The sequence below is a fragment of the Agelaius tricolor genome, unplaced genomic scaffold, assembly GCF_023055355.1.
Source record: "Agelaius tricolor isolate 1412-34295 unplaced genomic scaffold, bAgeTri1.0.p SCAF_7, whole genome shotgun sequence".
Classification (NCBI taxonomy): Eukaryota; Metazoa; Chordata; class Aves; order Passeriformes; family Icteridae; genus Agelaius; species Agelaius tricolor.
This window is the reverse complement of record NW_027269267.1, coordinates 46,395,949-46,417,551: the sequence shown is the minus strand read 5'-3', so window position 1 is coordinate 46,417,551 and position 21,603 is coordinate 46,395,949. Positions and strand designations below refer to the sequence as shown.

The 21,603-nt window shown below is 42.8% G+C and overlaps 1 protein-coding gene across 2 annotated transcripts; it reads left to right on the top strand.

Annotated features, from left to right (window-relative positions):
* The first annotated feature begins 1,142 nt into the window (after positions 1–1,142).
* Positions 1,143–20,980, top strand: KLF5 (KLF transcription factor 5). 2 transcript variants are annotated; one of them, XM_071431080.1, is made up of 4 exons: positions 1,143–1,617; positions 4,632–5,508; positions 6,626–6,685; positions 19,055–20,980. In XM_071431080.1, exons 2-4 carry the CDS (start codon positions 4,644–4,646, stop codon positions 19,231–19,233), a joined length of 1,104 nt encoding a protein of 367 aa, XP_071287181.1. In that variant the 5' UTR covers positions 1,143–1,617; positions 4,632–4,643; the 3' UTR covers positions 19,234–20,980. The 2 variants fall into 2 exon arrangements, with proteins under 2 accessions (XP_071287181.1, XP_071287180.1); XM_071431079.1 differs by lacking the exon at positions 1,143–1,617 and adding an exon at positions 2,255–2,773.
* Positions 20,981–21,603: the final 623 nt, after the last annotated feature.

Sequence of the window (21,603 nt, the reverse complement as noted above, 5' to 3'; positions counted from 1 at the left end):
ATGGGAATTCTTGAAATGACCTATCAAATAATTTTTTTGTCTGGATCTAAAAGTGCATTTATACAATCTGTAAAATAAGTAGTGCAGCAATATGTAGGTCAGATGAGCAGTGAATCTGAGCAGGAACAAGAGCCTATCAGACTTTCCTGTTTAATTGTTAGTTTTAGTAGAAAAGTCAAAATAAAAAATTGCTCTTTAAAATTACATAGTCTTTAGTCATCTTCCACTGATTGTTGCTTGACAAAAGACTGTAGGACATAGACCATCAGTAGCACAAAAAACATGGTGATGAGATTGGATTTATTCATCTGCAGTTCAGACCTAATTACATCCTTTCTAAAAAATTTAAAACACATTCAGAGATGCTTCTGAAAATGTTTATACACAGAGCTTTACTCTGTCATACCATTCTAATTAACCTGCCACATCTTCTGCCAGGGCAGGGCCTTTATAAATGCATATATATAAAACAAAGCAAAACAAACAAAAATAATACAAACAAACAAAACTTTGGAAATTACCTGTTTATCATTCACTTAATCAGACGGAGAGAAAACATGCAAATTAGGTATGCAAGTCTTAGAAATTTTACTTCATTTACTACAGCCACAGGATTAATATAAATGTCTGAAAGTTACCAGGACATGCACAACGTCGGACGCTGCCTAGTCCTACATTGCGCCTGATCTGTAAGAATTTGTTTCCAGACAGCAAAGTGTAGTATTGCTAGTTTTGCACTTTTAAAGCTGTTAGAGAGCAGTTTATATTAAACTTGTCCTTTCAGATGGTCAAAAACATAGTTTGAAGCCTAACAGGGTTGGCATAAGGGACATGTCAGGTATTCAAAAAGCATAGTTTGAAGTTTAACCTTAAACTAGGGTTATGTGAAGGGCATTCACAAAAAACAAGACATGATTTTAAAATCTGATGGTTGAAACACGTGTTCCTAGGCTTGAGTGGGGAACGAAATGCCAGCCATGAGTCTTCAGTAAAGGACACTGAAGTTGCATATTGCCTAAACGGGAATACGTGTTGGTGTCGGATGGAAATGAGCCTGCACGGCTTTAAATGCGGCGCTGACGGGAGTAGCCGGATCTACGTTAGTAATAACAAGCATCAAGAGGCTACATATTGCTAAACAGACAGTTCGTGAAAAGAAATGTTATGCTGAACTCTTCCCTGGTTCTGTAATTAGCTTTCTGCATGCAGGCTCTGAGACATCCTACTCGCTGTGGACTGGGCGGCAAAGGGGAGGAGTGCCAGGCTGACCAGAAAGAAAATGCTTTTTTTACGTTTTAAAAAAGAACCTTGTCGGTAAATGATGGGGGATAAATACGGGGAGGGGGAGGTTGCCAACATTTCTGTGGATTCCCAGACTCTCTCCCTGCAAACCGAAGGCGCAGAGCTGACAGGGCTGGGAGAAAGGTGGAAAGTTTGTGCTTTTTTCCAAAGCTCCACTACATGCTGTACTTTTCCCGTACGACGTGAGCCGGTCGGTGTCGCACGAAAGGACAGCGTCCCTCCTTTTTCTGCTTCAGCGAAACATGCGGCAGCTTAGCTCACCGTCCTGTGTCTACGGGGAAATATGCTTTGCGCCGAAACCACACCTCAAAACAAGTAAATAGAAACTTGCCTCATTTCGGTGGGGGGGAGGAGGGGGGAAAGAGAAGGTTCAATCGCCTCTACCTCTTTTCCTCTACCCGTCTTCCTTGTCCTCTGCGCTATTTCTCTAAAATGCTGGAAAACTTCATTTTCACAGTGTACGGGGTGGGGAGGGGGCGGGTGGATGTGTACTGCCGGGCTGATAATTATTAGCAGCAGGTTTCGAGTACGAGTTGCCTTCAGGACAAAAAATAATAAATCTGAACGACTGCCTTTAAAACCCTTTTGAAGATGAAAGGTAGGACAAGACAGTTGTTTTAAAGTGCCCACATTAGCAGTGCTTCTTTACAAGACTATAAATAATAGTACAAGCACGAGAAAAGCCCCGGCGGAGCGCCGCACTTGCTGAAAATCCGCTTCCACTCCGGGACGAGCGCCGCGCCGGCCGCTCCTTTCCAGGGACTGCGCCGGGCACCGCTCCCCGGCTGCTGCCCGGGCGGTACCGCCCTGCCGGAGCCGGCACGGGGATCGGCACCGGCACCGGCACCGGGATCGGCACCGCTCCGCCATCACCGCCGCAGCGGGGCAGGGCCGAGGCGGGCCGGGCCGGGCCGGGCCGAGCCGGACCGGGCGGCGGGGAGGAGCTGCCCGCGCTCCCCGTAGGCAGGGCGGGCGGCAGGGCCGGCCCCCTCTCCGGGCTGGGTGGGGTATAGGGGGGGCCGGGGGTGGAGTAGGGTGAAATAGAGGCGGGCGTGTGTTACCGGGTAGATACCCGCGGCCAGGTACAGGCGGAGGCACTGACGATAGCGGAGTGGATGCGCTCTGGGCTGGTGCTCCTGGGCAGTGAGCGCACGAGCAGCCACCGCCCGCCCGCCCGCCCGGAGCCGCCCGCGGGTCACTCGCCCTGCGCCGGGGCGGGCAGCCCGTCCGCGCCGCGCCCGCCGCCAGCCCCATGGCCACCAGGGTGCTGACCATGACCGCCCGCCTGGGGCCCGTGCAGCAGCCCGAGGAACCGGTGTTCGCGCAGCTGAAGCCCGTGCTGGGGGCCCGGGAGGCAGCGATCTTCCCTGGAGAGGACCTGAAGCAGCAGCAGCAGCCGCCGCCGCCGCAGCAGCAGCAGCAGCACCCGGGGGGCGGCGGCGCGAACCTGCCGGCGGAGGAGATGGTGCAGGTAGGCAGCGAGCAGCGCTCACAGCCGCCGGTGGGCACTCGGTGCTGCCCGCGCAGCCCCGGAGCCGCGCCTCGCCCCGGCCGGAGCGGCCGCTGCGGGGCGGGCGGGACTGGGTGGGGCCGGGCTGCGGGGCGAGGGCGGCGGACACCGAACTGCGGGGCTGTGGCAGCAGCGGCAGGGTGCGTGTGTGTATGTATGTATGTGTATGGGCTCGTGTGTATGTGCGGGGGAGCGGCCACGCCGCCCATCCTGCCCGTGCGGAGCGGGAGCGCTCCCGTGTTCCCGCCGGCGGAGCGCGGAGAGGCAGCCGGGGCCGTCCCGGCGAGGCGGGGGGAGCCGGGCTGCCCCCGCTAGTGTGTTGAAAGCTACAGCTGCTGCCTTCGCACTTGCCCGGCGGCAGAATTAGAGCGGCCGCCTGTCCTCCTCGCCCACGCAAGGAGTCATGTTCGGGGGGCGGGGGGGGAGAGCACACGACTCGCTGGTAACGGGGGACTTCCCAGGACTTTGTGCCTGTCCCAAGAGGCTGTTTGGGAGCGGATCCGCAGGCAAACAGCTGGAGGAGCTAAAAGCGGGAAGGTGCTGACCGCAGCCGGGCTCCAGCCCGCGGACGGTGCCCGCTCCAGGGGCGGTTCCCCGCGCCCTACGAGGCACCGGCGTTGCCCGGGTCGGCGGAGAGGGAACCCCGGTGCCGGGCAGCGCTCTGTCGGGCGCTGCCTTTCGGTGGTGTCTTCCCTAAGGAGTAAATAAGTCCCTGTCTTCAAAGCGAGCTGCCCTCGACTCGTAAACAAGAGCTGGAAAAAGTAGCCTGGCATGTCGGGGCAGATCCAGATCAAAGGGAGACGGGAAGGCGGCTGTGTTTGTTTGTGGTGTTTACCGGGGGTCTTTGAAGAAAGGTCCTAAAATCCACTTTCGGGCAGAGTTGCTGTTTGTCAGCTGCTTTCGCTTGCGGGGTGCTAAACGGGTCTGGTATGAGCACTCTCTTGACAGGGCAGGGGGGAATGTAGCATTTGCCCACTGAAGACTGCATGGTAAATGTTTTGCCGATGACTGTACAGCAGTAATGTATAGGGCTCCAGCCACCCACGGATTCCCTCGCACTACCGTGCTAAGAGGGTGATTTTCCAGTAATTAAAGAGCTCTCCGGGAATCGAGGCATGGATAGGGACATGGTTATCACGCTATTAGACAATTACACACTGCATAGATTATTATTGGTTCAAGTGTAGTCCTGGAGACACTTTACACAAAGAATACTCTGATGTAGTCAACCCGTCTCCTTTTTATTCGATATTATTAGTAACTTTACACTCCGGTGTTCTATTTCTAATTAAATCCCGTTCTTCTAGGGATGAAAAATCATGGAAGTATGTTATATATATATATAAACATTATTTGAAGTATTAGTATTCAGATAGTCAGCTGAGGATGTGGCTTTTACAGTTAGCATTTCAAAGAGAAGTGGGTGAAAGAGATAGGCAGTCACCCTGCTCCAGCAGTGAATTCCAGAGCAGGAGATCTGCAGATTAGGCACAGCGCCTGTCACTTCTGCGCCTTGCACTGTCTTTTAGGCATAAAAGATGAAAAGTTTGTGTATGCTGAAACATCAGATCTGTCTTAATGTGTGAACGCTTTGTACTGTGACTTTATCTCCTTGTCCTTGATGATGTTGATCAGCGTGCTGATTGTAAAATCAAGCAGGTTTTCATTAGTGTGAGCATTCATAACTTCCTCTGTAGGTGTCTTGCAGCTGGATGAACAGTATTGCCTTTTATTTGTAAAACCTCACATGACTTGGATGCCATCATCTTTCTTAGCTGGTAACAAATCATGTGGATTATGGTCTGTTTTGTCTTTGTAGACGAGATGTGAAATGGAGAAATACCTGGCACCTCAGCTCCCGCCCGTTCCCGTCATTCCTGAACATAAGAAATACAGAAGAGACAGTGCCTCGGTTGTAGACCAGTTTTTCACCGACAGCGAAGGGTTGCCTTACAGCATCAACATGAACGTCTTCCTGCCTGACATCAGCCACCTGAGAACTGGCTTGTACAAATCTCAGCGACCCTGTGTAACCCACATCAAGACAGAACCATCTTCAGTCACCATCTTCAGTCACCAGAACGAAACTACTGCCCCTGCCCCTGCTCCCACTCAGGCCCTCCCAGAATTTACCAGCATCTTCAGCTCCCACCAAACCCCTGACGTGAACAACATTTTCATCAAGCAGGAGCTTCCTACGCCAGATGTCCATCTTTCCATCACACCCCAGCAAGGCCAGTTGTATCAGCTCTTGAGCTCGCCGGATTTAGACATGCCCAGCAGCACTCCCCAGGCGGCCGTGATGGACTCCCTCAGCAATGTCTCCATGCCCTCAGCCATGGCGGGCCTTAACACGCTCTCCTCGGCTGTTCCACAGACTGCAATGAAACAGTTCCAGGGCATCCCCCCCTGCACCTACACCATGCCAAACCAGTTTCTGCAGCAGCAGGCCACTTACTTCCCTCCTTCACCCCCAAGCTCAGAGCCTGGAAGTCCAGACAGACAAGCAGAGATGCTGCAGAATTTAACCCCTCCTCCATCGTACGCTGCAACTATAGCTTCCAAACTGGCGATTCACAACCCGAATCTACCAGCAACTCTGCCCATAACCCCCCAGAACATCCAACCTGTCAGATACAACAGGAGAAGTAACCCAGATTTGGAGAAAAGACGTATCCACTACTGTGACTACCCAGGTAAGCAATCTGTGCCAGAAAATCCCAGCTCTTGCAATAAAAAAAAAAAACAAAAACAAGTGTGAATAATAATGGATGAAGTGTAAGTGGTTTTCTTTAGCTGTGGTCTACACCTAAGGAGAACCAAATAGTTCTTTGTCCAAGTAGAATTTGTCTTCGTCATTGTTTTGAGTGGAAGACTCTCACATTCGTTAAATAATTGGTATTCTTCATGTCATTTGTCATTCTCTTGAGCTCATTTTACTATGTTACAAAATTAGAGACTCTGTAGAAAATAAAAAAATAAAAAATTTGGGCTTTGCTAGTGTCAATCATTGTGACTGTCCAGTATTCATGATAGAGCAGAGGCTCAGTTTGTCCAGTGTAGTACAGCTCTGTTTGAATTTTCTGGCACTGCGAGAGTAATTTCAGCTCCCAGTAGCCAAGGCCACAGCCATTCTTCCCTGTTATGAACAGGAGATTCAACTGCCCTCATAAATCCATTAAAACTATCTCTGAAAATTGTCTGCAGATGGATTGCCTTCTGGGCTGGAGGGGAAGAGGGATCTGACTGGAAAGTGTGCTGCCATGTACGTGATCCCAGACACAGGGCGTGCACACCCGCTGTAAGCGCAGAGGGAAATTGCAGCTCCCCCTTTGCCAGCTCTGGGTGCCATGTCACCCATTCGGTGTGCCTTACAGTAAATGCCCAGTGAAAGAGTTGTGTTGAGCCCTGGTGACAATGACATGGAGTCTGGCTTGATTAGGTCCTCTTGGAAATTTTAAAAAAACAATCAAATAACCCCCTCCACCCCCCCCAAGTTGTTGACTTATGTAGCAGGTGTTACTGTACATAGATTGTAGCAGCCATTGGCCTATATTCTACATTACAAAGCAGTAAGTCGACCAGGAACATACATGTTTTTCTCTTTTCTGTGTCAAGCAACATATCTCTAGGAGCATTCTATAGAGAATTTTGCTTCTAAATGGCAAAAATTATGCCAAAAAGTAGTAAACTTAAATGTGTCCAGATAGTACTCCAGCACTGAATGAGGAAGTTTAAACATAGTGTGGAGTGTTTTCTATTCTCCCTACTGAAGCCTCTTTGCTTTTTTTGGTTTTGTTTTTTTCTGTTTAGGCTGCACAAAAGTTTATACAAAGTCTTCTCACTTAAAAGCGCACCTGAGAACTCACACAGGTATGTATGCACTCGCTCTCTCGCTGTCTCTCGTCCGTGGCTGACGCGGTTTCTGACAAAGCAGGAACGCTGGGTCTGCCAGCTTCTCCCTGTTTTCTCTAGGGTGGTGTGGACAGACTGGCAGGTCAGCTACAAAATACTTGAGGATTGGTCAGTGAGAAGTAAAATTTGTTTTATTAATGCAGTTTTGTTAAATTCAGTGGAATTCAAAATAGCTGACAACGAGGTAGATGGAAACTTTCCTTTTCAGTCTAAAATCCCATTGAAGTGTTAAAAAAGAAAAAAAATCTTTTTTCTTTTTTCCTCCCCGACTAGTGAATTAAACATAGTAAAGACGTTCTACTTTTGAAGATGTATCTGAGTAGATAGAATTTTCTGGCTTGGGCTTTCTTTCTGAACTTTTAGGATTATTTAATCTTAGAATTTTTCACAAATGTCATGAAAACTCCCAAGATATGTCTATTTACTTTCTACTTGGCATTAAGTGGGCTTTATTATTTTAATGAAAGACAAGTGGTTCTCCATGTTTATTTTTTTTTTAAAAAGGACATAACTTCGATTTTTAAAATTTTTTATTTTGTCAGGAAAAGACATCAAAATGAAGAAAATTAAGAGTGTCAGTGTGTCACAGTTGCTTTTTTGTACCCTGATCAAACTCTGCTTGCAGCTACAGAGGCCGCCCCGTTCCTGGACCCGCGAGGAGCGGAGCTGGGCATGGTGTTGGTTGTGTGGGCACAGGAGCTGAGAATGCTGAGGACAGTGGCTGGGAGGTGGAACTGTCCCAGATGCTCTTCCCAAGTGTTCACCTGCTGAGGCAGGGGGGAGAAGGAGAGAGGGAGGGAAGGAAAAACACATAGCTCACCACCAGCACGCTTGAAACTGTTAAGGACAGTTCTTTGCTGGGATCTTGATACAGAACCACTCATGCTAAATTGGTGACTGATTTTGTAAAAAAATTAAATGAAAGGACTGTGACTCCTGTTTTTAGAAGTGAGTGTGAACCTTGGTTCTTTTATGCATGGGTTTAGAATCAGAGCAAAACATGAGTCACAGTTCAAGCAACTTTGTTATTGAAGCGGACTGTGCCATTCAAGGAGTGAGTTTTCACCTAAGCTTAAATCAAAACTTGTCCAGAGCTATCGTCTAACAAAATGTTTCACTATCTCTATGGAAACAAGGCCTTCTGTTCAGCAGCTATTATAAATGGATTGTTAGATTGTTGTAAAGAAGTTGAGTATGTCCATGCTAAGTGTTACTGAGGAAATCTTGTTTTCAGAAATGAAAGTTACCTGTGTTGTACAGTGAAAAATTAAAAGCGAGTGTAGAAAATTACTGTTTTGCATTAGTGACAGGCTAAGCACCAACGCTGTTAAAAGTATTCTTAATATATAATCACTTGCTAGTAGTAAGTTTAGTAGGAAAGGAATATTTTCATGAGGCTGTAAATCTGAGTAGTATCATAGAATCCCAGTTTAATAAATAATCTGTAAATTTAAGTGTATGATTTCCACTTGCGCACTTCAGCCAGGAACTAAATACCAGTTTTAAATATCTTGATTGCTATTATAAAATAACTAGGAAGAGAGATAAAAGCAAAGCTTTAGTCTAAACATTAACATTACATAGTCAGCATTTGAAATTAATGCTTTTCCTTTTTTAATCCATTTCTATCTTTTTCTGTGCCTTGAGTGGTAATGACTTCAGGGTTTACAAAGTTAGTTCTTGTATGCATAGAAATACATACCTCATGGCTAGCATATATTGCCTAGGGTCACTAATGTTTATTGTTGCCTTCACTTTTTTACCTAGAAATGTGGATAAAACGTGCAAAGGTCAGAGGAGCTGATGTATTCATGGAAACAAGAATGTTGTTTTAGATAAAAATCTAGTGAACTTAAGCAGGTCTGTAATACAAAGGGTCTTCTGGGGAGGTGAATGAAGGGATAAACTGTCTAAAGCGTGCATTACATGCAAGAATGTGAGTCCGGATCCTGTTACCTGCCGTATTTCAGAGTTTGGATTAGTTTAACTCTCCTGAATATTCACTTCATACTTGAAGATTTCCAGCAGCGATTCTGATCTCTGCCTTAACATACGATTGAAGTGTGTTTCAAGAGCCAGATCTCTGACTTAATGTTTGATCGATTAAGGAATGTTAAAGTAAAGGGGTGCAAACTCAGGGAAATCTGTGGAGTTGCTCAGCCTTCCCCAAGACTGCAGGGGAATCTTGCTATTGATCTCGGCAGGGATCGATGCCGAGGGCTAAATTAAGGGATGTGTATCCCATCCCCCCAGAACTGTAAATTCATACAGCACTAATAAGTTTTGAGTTTTCAGTTTTAAAACACTTTTAAAGGACTTTGTGTGAAGCTTTTACCTTCAAAGTCTAAAGCAAATGTCACGTAAGCCGTTTTAATAAAGTTGTGTGTGATATTCTTTCAAATCCCTTCAGGGATAGCAGACCTGTTTATCTGGCCAAACCCGTTCTTTAGTAATCATGGACCACTGAAGTTGTTCTCTCCTTATTCTTAGTTTCTTAACAATACCTTTTAAAATTGGCTGCAGTCTCTCTCTCATCCCAACCAGTCCCCGCCCTTCTCAGCAATCTGTCATCTTAAAATAAAAGAGCCTGCAGCAAAGTTTGTCTGCCATTAAAAGTCAAGACAGACCTCATGGTTTTCCTTTTGTATTGGAAAATCTCAGCCTTTTCACAGTATTTATTTAGCAGTGTTTCCCTTCTGAAAGGCTTTCCCTGGGTTTAGTAGATGATCTTTGAGAACAAACCTAAGGGAAATGTTACTTTTGATAGATGGAATGTAGGCTGTAGTATATTTTTTCTTAGTTCAGATATGAGCATACTGTCAGATTTTATAAATTACATCTAAAAACCTATAGGGAAAGGGCAAGAGGAAAATCCCGTATCTTTTTCTTCTTAGGTGTTCCCCAGCTGTTTACCTTAGACCAGGTCAGGTGGTATGAAGTGATATAGTTATGCTGATTTAGTGTAGTTACAGTGGACTCTTGCTGTTGATCAGGAATCCAGTATTCCTGCTGAGAGCTGAGATAGGGTTATGTATTTGTACTGGTTGCTGAAGCAGACACACATTTTTCTTTCCCAATGTAATGCTTTACCATTTGTTCACGATGAAATAAATTTTAGTTGGTAAACTGGCAACCCCAAAACAGAATATGAACAAAAGTTTGAGTGTTGAAAAGATACAGAACATTGTTCATCCATTTCCATGAAGTTCTGGAGCAGGCATGTGGTACATTTTAATACTTTAAAAAACCTCAATATAATACCTGAATTTGATGTTTGTTACTTCTGAAACAGGTTAAATGGTACTTGGTATTTTAAAGTACTTATTAGAACAGCTTTCAAAACAGGTGGAATTTTTTGACCTTTTGAAGCAGATGGTTTCTTTTAAAATAATGTTACCTGTTCGTCATGCAACAAGTTTTGTTTCGTACCCGGCGTTGTGCAACTGTGGTATCTAATGTGTGAGGGGGTTGTGCATTTATCACAGGCTGTTCAGCAGCAAAGGCACCTGAAAGCTCTGGCATAACAGCTCTATGTCCAAACTGAAACGCGTGCAAATCTCTGGGAAAAGTAGTTATTTGCGTACTGCAGATAAACTTCATTCAGTTCTTCTGCCATCCAAGCATATACACATATCCATATCACGTAATCATTTGGAAACAGTGGTCCTATAACGTATCCTTTTAGATTTCTTTATGTGCCAAACGTTTGGATTGTGGATGTGTTGACTGTTGGCTGTGCAGGCACCTGTAGTACCATGCCTGTACACTACCTGTAGTGCTGCAGAACAGCTGGCTACGGGGAGTTAGTGGGGAGGTTAATTATTTCTGTGAGCAGCTGCACACTTCAGAATTGTGTATGTTTTTAAGAGGAAAATCTGTGATTGTTTTGAACACATCAAGGCACGCGCATTGAGGACATTTTCCAGCTGCGTACTGGTTTTCCGTATACAGAGTCTTTGTACAGGCATGTTCTCTGGTCACATGGTGGGCTTGCCATTAATAGTTTCTAGCATTAACTGCAGAACTATTTCATCTCTATCTATAGATCTAGCTTGTATTTGGTGATGGGAAGTGGAAGCCGAGATAACTCAAGAGAAATGGCATTTCCCTAATGAGATGCACTCAAAATACTTCCACTGTCCCTGGTTATTTCAAATGTTTATATAGGCACAGAACAGCTGCTGACTTGTGCGGTTTGTCAAGGTGTTAAACGTTTTATTTTATTTTAGATCTCTGCCTCAATAGATCCAGAATTAGACCGATGGTGCATCAGGATTAGAACCAGTTGTAAGCAGTAGACTTCAGCAGTCCCTGGGACTTGATGCTCTCAGCTCACCATACCTGTAGAGGGACACTTGTTCAGGGTGCTGTCATTTGCCCAGGAATTCAGGAAGGAAGCCTGGTTCAGAAGGGAAGACAAGTAGTAGTTGGGCTCCTGCTGGAGGAAAAGCACAAATGAATTCCAATAATACTGAGACTTGGGTGCGGGATTTTGCTCATGGTGTGCAAATGAGGAATGGAGGCCCCAAAAGACTCTGCCTTGCGCATGGTTGCAGCCATAGCAATTCTTACCCTGAAATCGTGAAAACAGCAATTAAGTAATACTTCTGTTCAGATCCAGCTTCTTTGACCTGTTAAATGGGTGAGTTGCATAGATTACGTTTTAAGGAGCTGTCAGTAAATGCCATCATTGATAGAGACCATAAGGATAAGTGGAAGAGAGTTAAAGAAAACTGTTGACAAAGTGCATTAAAGTGCAGTGTTGCTAGACACTGCTGAAGGGTATGTTAGTATCTTTTATTTATGAATTCTGCTAAATCCATTAGTTGCCTGTGTGAGAAATGGAAGTACATTATTTTCCTGTGCAAACCACAGTTTAAGGGAAAATAATGCATTTTTTTCAAACACTTCATGAATGATCGCAGGCCTTGGGAATAATTGATCTGGTTCTTTATCTGCAGTCATAAGCAGAATGGGAAGTGTTTGAATGTGTTGCTCAAAAGAGGTTGAAATGTTAGCAGCATAAACCTGAATTTAATTTAAACATTACTGATCATTCTCACCGGTATCCACCATAAAACTTCTATGAAGTAGGAATTAAATTCCGAGGTGTCAGGTGAGGGTATTCCAGTTAGATTTTAGATACTGGAAAGAAAAGCCTAATATTTTCTTTTTGATTAAAAGCCTAGAAAGTCCCTCTAAGCATGACAGCTTAAAAAAACTGTTGTTTCTGTCAATTGCTCCCTGAGAGGATTAAACTTCAGTTCCAGGATATTTGATTCTTGATAAGGAAACTGTTGACCTAAGAGACCAGCTTTAAATATAGTTCAGTTTGAGACCGCCCTACATAGGCTAATAGTCCCAAGATTCACAGCAATTGCCAGTGATTAAAACTTTCCATTATTTGATCAGACATTCCTTATTGTAATTAATTTCTGAGGCTTGACTAGGACGACTGACTCCCAGTTCCAGGCAGGGTAGTGTGTTGCTTGTTGTTTGTTAGATGACCTGCACCTCCCATTGGTGAAAGATTAGAAACATTTAAGTAATGTCCTAGTTTAGTATGAGTATCTTGGTAGCAGCATTCCTGTCCTGTCAGGGTGCATTATTTATATTCAGAGATCTCTTAACAACTCTGATTAGGGACATATTGAAACCTTTGATTTTGGCGAGTGTACAGTGCTTTGCTTTGAGTTAAAATACCTTTAATGTATTGCCTTTTTTTCTTTTGCTGTATGTGTGCATACAGTAGATAGAGATCTGGAAGTTTAGAGTATGCATTTAATAAATTCCATTTTAAGAGCACCTCTTATCTGACTGTACAAAAGCCAGTGTTATTGGTGAAAGAGCAGTTCTTGTACCACAGGCATAGGTATGGAAATGTGTTCTTCAGCACAGGATGTGTAGACACAGCCATGCACCCTAAATAGCATGGATTTCTTATAAACCTACTTAAAAAAATTCCTTTTCTCTGTGTTTGCATATCTCCTTGAAGAGAGACCACCTCTGTTAAGACAGAATGTTAAACCAGAAAGAAAATAAACCATTGCAGAGAGCAGTCAAGATTCCCCACTAATCCTTGAACAGCATAAGACAACACTTAACAAAATAAGTGTGCTTCTAGCACTGGTGGGAGTGCTGAGAAGGTAATGCCTTCTGCACCTCTGCAGTCAGACAGTGAATTCCTTTGGCTGTCCTCTTTGATCACCAGTGAGTTATCTTTTATTCCTGTTCATGCTTCATTTATCAGTGACCGGACTTTGTGCTGAGCTCAAAGCTCTCTGTTACAAAATTCCATAAAATGCTGTTTCATGGTGAAGGAGTGTTTAATAGTACCCCTTTAGCCACTGCTATAGTAGGCACAGACCTTATTGCATTTAGAAGTGTGCTGCATATGCTGCTCATTCTTACCATTTGTGGATGGTTGTTTCAAGGACTATGTTTGTTTTGTCACACACAGAATAAGCTGGATGTACTTTGCTTGCTATCAGTCCTCTCATCCATCTCCATCTTGGACAACTAAGAATTTTAGTGCACTAAAGATCTTTTAAACATCTGAGGGATTACTTATTTTGAAAATCCAGCTTTTTGTTCTTTTTCAAAAAAAAACCCCAAAACCAAACCTAGAAGCTGCTTTTAATGATGACTACAGCACTTAGCACTTAGTCAATAAAAAAAAGATCTGATTTTAGGAAAATGTGTAGAGCAAAAAACTTCTGAATGCTCGCAGACATACTCCCCAGTAACCCAGTCAGAATTTAAAACTATGGTGCTGTTAGCTAGGGAAACACTATTTCAAGCAAACCAAAACAGAAAAAACATTTCATTTGTTCTTATTATTTTTAAAATTTGAGGCTATAGCATCTCAGGAAATTATGAGAACTGATGTTAATGTGAAAAATTTGAAAACAAATGTGCCAGAAATCTTTGAGACAACGTAAATCTTTCTAATAATCTGTTTTAAAGCTGAACATGATAAAGGTTATGCACATAACTGGTGCAGTTTTGGTACAGAAACTTCTGCTTTGACACAATTTTATCACACCTGCCCGAATATTTTTTAAGGCTAACCATTTGCTGCTAGAAATAGTTCCGTAATAAGCACAAGTAATATTAAAATGATTGCAAACTGGAGGCAGGAGGGGGGGATGCGGCGCGGCTGTCTTTATACTTTTATACCCTTATGAGCTGTAATCAGGGTTGTGATTTTAGAGTCTCTGAAAAGTGTACTATTTGTTATTCCTTAAGGGAGCTCCAAACTCGCTGTTCTGACAGAAATCTCTGATAGGAAACAAGTGAAGTTGCAGGCATTGGCTGGTGTAATATCTGTATTTGGATTTCTGCATACCAATAGAGTTACCTAACTTTAGGTTTGAAAATCCAGCCCTTGCTGTTTACAACTTTTTTTTAAAAGAAAGCCGTCCTGGCAGTGAATTGCAGAAATAAAAGAAGTAAAGTCATACGACTCTTTGATGAAATAAGGAAGCTTATTTTCTTATTAATGGGGAGATTCATCAAAAACGGAGTCTGTCAGTGACTTGTTTTTTCCAAACAGTTTTAAACAGAAACATTTTCTTGAGCAGAGGCTTGTGTTGAAGATAGAGGGTGTCTTCAAAATGACCGTCTCCCCCCGACACGAGTGGCACTGTGCCTTACCCAAATGAGCATGGCCACAAGGGTCACTGCCAGCGACTAGAATTAAATGTTAGGAAAGCCATTGGTGCGTTTTGACACAACTGAATCAGAAGATAAATTAAAGGGAGAAGAGGCAACACAGTGTGTGTACTTTACTGATCCAGACCACTCTCCTGTGGTATTGATAAGAAACCCGAACCATGGGATCTGCTGGGGGAGATTTTATCTGTTGAGGTGGCTGGCTAGTGTAGCACGTTATATGTGGACATCTAAACGTCTTTTTGACGTCCTGGTAATCTCACAGCATTATGAATAATTTTTTTATAACAAATAGACACTTTGGAAGCAAAATAGTCTCCTTTCAGATTAAACTCCCTTATCTCTTGGTGCGTGCTTTCTTTAAAAGACCTTCCAATCTAAACATTAGGGCTTAAAATTTCTGTGCTCAAATACAAGTCTCATTCTCATGCTCCACAAATGTATTTCTTTAAAACAGGAGAATGGATGCATATTAAGAGCTCAAGAACTTAAAAATATATTTTGTGATGTATAAGCCTAGCAAAATATTTTAAACCATTGATACTGGAAGGAGGTTGTGCAGAAATCCAATTAAACTTATGAAATCCCTATCCTGTTGAAGTATAATTTAAAGGAAAGCAGTTCTGTTTCCCAGAAGTGCTGTGTATAATATTTCTGGCTTGGGAAGAAAGGGTTGGAGTGTGCTATTTGGCTGGAAATCGGTACCAGCTTCCTCCATGGTGTTTTAGTTGAACAGTGTTGACATTCTAACAAATCCCGTGGAAGCTCCCCTGAAGTGGAGGAGTTAGCTGTTTTCTTGCTTTTACAGTGAAATACCTGTTTGATACCATGGTCGTGTTCCAGTTACTGAGCTGTACTGCTCTCATGTTTGATGACCAGTGGCATTCTTGGTTTAACACCCTATAGAAGCCCTAAATTGCTGAAGGAAAACCAAATACTTCTGAAACTTTACAGCTACTGTATTTTGCACAATCATTAAAGTAAACAAATCTTACATTACTATGTAGCCAACGAAAACAGTGGATAAAGAGTTCAGTGTCCCTTGTTGTGTATACCTGCGTTTTTTAAAAATAAGTCTTCAACCCAGATTTCTCTGACCTTCAAAGTCAGCACAGTAAAGAAGTAGGATCACTTCAGAAAAATATGTGAGACTCTATTCCCCTTGCTTGCAGGAACTTAAAACCAAATTCTTATTTCTGCTAAATGACAAAAAGCATGTGTATAGGTTGAGAGAGAGAAAACAGTACCAGCTAGTTGTTCTCTGCTTGCTCTAAATGAGTGAAAATTAATCTCCACCTACTTTTTTTTACCCCCCCCCCTTCCTCCTTGCCCAAAAGGAAAACATTTGAAATTGATTCAGTTCTTAAATAAAACTTTCCAACGGAAACTAGCATTACAAACATAGATATTCAGTATTTTACCCCTAGGATTTATTCAAAATAATCCGGGCCTCTACACTGGCACTAAAAATATATTTTCCAGTTCTCACTGTTGGCCAAAGCAGGGGTTAAAAGCAGCGTTCTGGCTTTAATTTCCAGTACATAAAAGTAACACTATTAAAACAATCTGAGTAAGGCACCAGCTTGTTCCTGTGCTCATCCCCTTAGCAGTGCTTGGTTTAGCTCAGGTCTGCAGCAGTCTGCCAGCAAGGAGGAGTGGTGCTGTTCTGCATGGCACTGCCTGAGCTTTTCCTGGAGCAACGCTGTTGTCCAGGATGATTTGTGGCTGTGGCAGGCAGTGGTGTGACCATGACAGTGTGGTGAGCTGCTAAACAGTGTCTCTGCAAAGTTGAGTGCCCTGGGCTTTGATGGGGGTCCTGGCCGTGGCACTCAGCCCTGCCTGGGAGGCTGTGGCACCCAGCAGGGCACAGGGATCACTGCTGCCCAGACTGCCGGCACGCCGGCACTTCCTCTGCCAGGAGCCCTCGCAACACCTGCTGACACTGCTCGCGTGTTAGGAAAGGTTTTAACAGGGGACAGCTTTTTTTGTTGCTGTTTGGACTCTGACAGGGTCAGGTGTCACCTACACAGGACAGCTTTGAGGCTGCTTTTACAGTGTAGCATAGCCTCACACTCAGTGAAAGTTGTGTATTTCATACCTCCTCAGTGCCGGACTTGGAAACCGATCTTAATCTCCGGGTCCCCATTCCAGTCTGGTCTGGATACTCCTAGGCTTTTGTTAACTAGTGCTGTTTTCCTGCCCTCTTTACCTTCTCTGTCATTCCTTGTATAATCCTGCAAAACACAAGAAGCATTTGGAGTAGATGGAGGCCTGACTGTATATGCTCTCCCTGGCCAGCGAGGGTGTCAGGCTCACAGCACTGTGAGCGTCAAGTATAATGTGGCAGCTTTGAGTGAAAACTTTTAAGGAAGAATTTAAGGAAAACAGGGAAAAAAGGAGAAAGAAAGGAGGAAAATAAATAAATACACTGTCCCTAAATTAAGACATTTCAAATACAGGAATAATTATTTTGTGTAACTTCTGTGTGTGCACATGTGCCTTAACACAAAGTGTTCAATGATTATCTCCCTGGTGCTGTGCCTTTGGATCAGCAACACAGGCTTTTACAGCCTCTATTGTTAACCCAATTAAAATACATTGAGGATCATCTGTATAGTGCAAAAGATCCCTCACTGAATAGGGACCTTTCCTGTCATTCTGCTGTGAAGATCAAATGTGTTCTCAGCAGGATTCATTGGTGTTAGAAAAGCTTACACACTATGTTTGAATGAAATTTGTATTTTAGCCTACAATATGTGTTTCATGGAGCAAAAAAGAAGAACTCTATATGATAGATCATTCCTATCTTCAATCAGCATCAGAATTTACTATGAGTAAATTCAGAGTTTACTCACAGTTAATTCAGCTGTGACAGAAATCTGTGATGATTTCTGTTCTGATTTGTGATCCACCAGATAATTACAAATTCTGTGAGAGGTGATGCCGGGCTCTCGTCTTTCCTAAGGAATGTTAGGTTTCCACCATGACTTCAATAAATCCCAGTTGCTGTTGATGTAAAGAGATTGTTGGGTGGGTGGGTGGTTAGTTTTTCCTGAAAAGGTCTAGTTCTGGTTGTGACAACACCTGGCAGTACAAAGTTACATCCCCATTATGAGCAAAGGGCTAGTTCTGCACTCAGTAGTAGATGAAAACTTTTTAGCTGATCAGACAAAGCAGTAGAAACTCCCAGACAAAAGCAGTTTCATAATTTCATCTGCATGATAAATAAGTGCCTTTGAAGTAATGGTTTGGAGCTTCTCAGGTGGTGTTACCTGCATAACTGATGCAGAATAAGCACTCTGATTGCAGGATACTGACCCCTCTCTTTCTTCCATGTGCGTGTGTGATAGTGAAACAGGGAAAAGTAGGAGGCACTTCACTCTGCAGTAGGATTGAGCTGTCAGTGCAAAGGTTTGGGACCAGTGGGGGTGTAGAAGATCTGTAAGATGGATTAGAAAGAAATGTTTGAAAAGCTCAGCTTTGGTCAGTTTCTGTTCCAAATGAAGCTACTGCCAAGTGCTTTGATATGCTCAGTTTTCTTTATCTTCATGACAAACAAGTCAAATTAATACAAAATAATACAGATAGCAATTCACTCTCCCAACTCCAAGGTGTTTTTGTCAAACAACATCAAACATTAACCTCTTTATTTATATGAAGAACTTTAACCTCTTTATTTATATGAAGCTTGCTTGTGTGGTGACATCATGCCCACACAAGCTCCTAGGCAGGTGTACATACCCGTGTAAAATTCTGATTTCACACAGAAGTCATCATGGCTTTGTGACTCCATATTTCCCCCATTTCAACAAACACCTGTAAATTGTAGGAATGCTTTAAACACTGTTTTTCGAGTTCTAAAATGGATGAACATGAACATTTCAGGTGCCTGGGCTGGTTGCTGCTGTAACACAGCAAGTTTTGAGGTGCCATGTTCCTCCTGTATCAGTATAGACTGCTGAAGACAGCAAGAACTTGCCATCTTAAAATATGGCTATTTAAGCACCTGATTAAAGACATTTTATTCTGAAAATGGGTGCTTTGAACTTGGAGGTGCTTTCTCCTATTTATAGCTAGCCCCAGGCAGGATACCACAAGTTTTTATTGCTTGTGACATTTTAGGAAATACTATCCCCGTTGTGTTTGTAGCACACTGTGCCCCTTTCTTCACATATCAGAAGCTCTTGAACAGATCTGCACACTGCAAAGAATCCTTATAGAAATCTTCTTTGCCATTTCAGACCTCTTAAAAAGGCACTGTGTAACTTGCCCATTTTTGAAAGGTGCAAGTTAAGTTACACACCAGTCTTGATTGTCACACGAGACTGCTTTTTTTTCCCCCTACTCCCTCCCATACTGTGGTGAGTGTAAAGGAGCAGGTTTTGGTCTCATGCAGGCTTTTTAACTCTGCATTCCTGTACCGTAGCTCTCTCCAATTTGCATGTTTGAAAGTTTTGTATGTTTTAGTGAGGAATTAAATCCCATTTTCAAGAGCTGAGAAAACAAAGAGGCTGTTAGTTTGGGGCCTGATGCATAGGGCTGTGAATAATGAGGATATGTAATGGAAGAGCAGTGCCATTCAGTGCAGACTTATGTCAGTTTTCTGCTGAGGAGTGGCAGCTGACGGTTCCATTTTTGCCTGCTCTGTTCCAGGTGAGAAGCCCTACAAGTGCACATGGGAAGGCTGCGACTGGCGGTTCGCGCGCTCCGACGAGCTGACGCGCCACTACAGGAAGCACACGGGGGCCAAGCCCTTCCAGTGCGCCGTCTGCAACCGCAGCTTCTCCCGCTCCGACCACCTGGCGCTCCACATGAAGAGGCATCAGAACTAGGAGCTGGACTGGTCACGGAGGCTCTTCTGTATCTATGCAATTTCCTATTGACTCTCGATGTACAACTGAAATTAGTTGAATTTTTGAGTGTATCCACTTCAAAAGAGATCTCAAAAGGAACTGGAAATGTATATTTTGTATATTTATGCTGAAAAAGGGAAGACACTGTATCACAATTATCGGAGTGTTCAGTCATTTGTTTGCTTTCATGATGTATATGGCTTTAGTCAGCAGGTTTCATCTCTTTACAAGTATTATATCTCAACACATTGCAGCTTTATACTTTTTTTTTTCCTCTTGCAGTGTTTTGACCAAAGCACTGTCATTATTGTGACAATGTTTAGTAAACAAATTAACGAGAGGATGCAGATGAATGCACACAGTGGAAAAGCCATGAACTGTAATCTGTCAGGTTTTTACTGGACATACTTAAGTACATGTGGGGTTTTTTTTTAATGTTAAGCCGTTCTGTGGATATAAAATACATAGGAAAATTCATAAACAGCCATAGAACAAAGCATTTTGTTCTGTGTGTTGCATGTTTGCTATGACAAAGATTTTGTAAATATGCAAATCAGCTTTTTAGGTTTAATACAAAAGTTTTCTAAGAAACATCTGAAATAAGCAGTTGTTTTACATTTGATAACTTGGCACATTTATAAAAAAAAGATACTTAAATACCTCTCAAAATAGTACCAATTTAGTCAGATGTTCTGTACCTGTTAACTCAATGGTGTGCACTGAATATTCAAAGCAGGAGTTTGTTTTCAAATTGCGTAAAAGGGCAAAACATGGAGAATGAACTATAAAGTCAATGTTGGAAGCTGAAATAGCGGGGATAGTTAAAATGAACACAGAATGTTAAACCTCTTACCATAAGCTAAACTTAGTATCACTTTAAAAAGAAGGATTTAGGATGCAGTTTTCATACATAGACATATGAAGCTGGTTCAGCACCAGTATGATCTAGTTTCATGTGGATATTGGATGTAATTTACTAGAAGGTAAAGGATACAGTAATTTTTTTTAAATTACAGTGCAGTTTAGTTAATCCACTGTTCAGACTGACACACGCAGGGAAAAATTTACTGCTTACAGAAGTAGCTGAAACTCCACGGAAGTCAATGAAATGCTGCCCTTTTATGCTAACAATGACTTTGATCCACCGTGCTCAGCCTTGAAATCATAGATGGAGGGCCAAAGATGAGGTTAGACCAGGTAGGATTTGGCCAGACAACAGGAGAAAACCAAACAAACCTAAGAAGTGTCTGAACTTCACAAGCCGTAATATTAAGCTGTCAACCAAAGGCTAAAATAGACAATCAAAATACCAAAAAAAAAAAAAGGGTCTTGCAGGAAAACCTAGCTTTGTTAAAACTGTTGTTTGTCTTTATTTATTTGTGGTATATGATAGACTCTTCTTTTTTCAAGACAATTTTACGTATACTTGATAAATTATAGTTTTGTTTGTTATAGTTAGAAATGTTGCTCTCAATGTAAATAGTTGACAAACGATGTAAATAATTTTGTAAGGCTTCAAATGTTTATACGTGGAAACACATGCAGAAATTGGTTGCTGTTTTGCTTCTTTTGCCTCCCCCCTACCTTATTTTTGTATTGTGGTATTTCATATGCAAATGATGGAGCAAACAGCTGTATAGTTGTAGAATGTTTTGAGAGAGAATGAAATCGTTTATATATAAAGACTTTTTTTTTTTTTGCAAAATAAAACAAAGTGCCTAATGTGTGTGTGCGTGCATGTGCTTTCTCTAGCTCCTGACAAGGAAAGTTCTGTGTTTTGCAGTAGAAGCTGGAAATCATGACAATATTAAGCAAAGAATGTCTGTTCTACATAGAGACTGCCTCTTTGGAAAGTACCTGGCACTTCTGCACCCTGCCCTGATGAAAATTATACATGTGAAGGGATAAGGGTTGGTGCTTTTCTGCTATCTGAGCTTAAAAGGAAGTGACTGGTTGCCTGAAAACAGTTGTAGTTGTGCATCCACAGTAGCGTGATTGGAAATGAAAGGTACCTGTTGGGTATATAGAAGTATACAAATTCCTTCACGTTTTCAAAATGGTTAAAATCTATTCACACTCATTTACAGTGTTGCCCAAAAGAAATTTCTCTCCAAAAGGTCCTTTCATGCCCTAGAAAGGCCGGAAGATCCCACAGCAGCACTATGCAATATCAGCACTATGCCTGCCATATCAGTGTCTTCTTTTCGGTGTTTCTCCCTTGGAAGTACAGTTCACATGAAAAATTCAAGTGATTTGTTCATCTCTGGGGGTACATGTCTCTTGTTTCCTCCAGGCCTCAAGGGAGAAGGCATGCTGGGCTTTTTAAAATAAATTTATCTTAACCAATGA

Coding starts and splice junctions, on each gene's coding strand:
- KLF5 (XM_071431079.1), top strand. CDS start 2,555: ATGGCCACCAGGGTGCTGACCATGACCGCCCGCCTGGGGCCCGTGCAG. Junction 5,509..6,625: donor CCACTACTGTGACTACCCAG/GTAAGCAATCTG, acceptor TTTTCTGTTTAG/GCTGCACAAAAGTTTATACA. Junction 6,686..19,054: donor GCACCTGAGAACTCACACAG/GTATGTATGCAC, acceptor GCTCTGTTCCAG/GTGAGAAGCCCTACAAGTGC.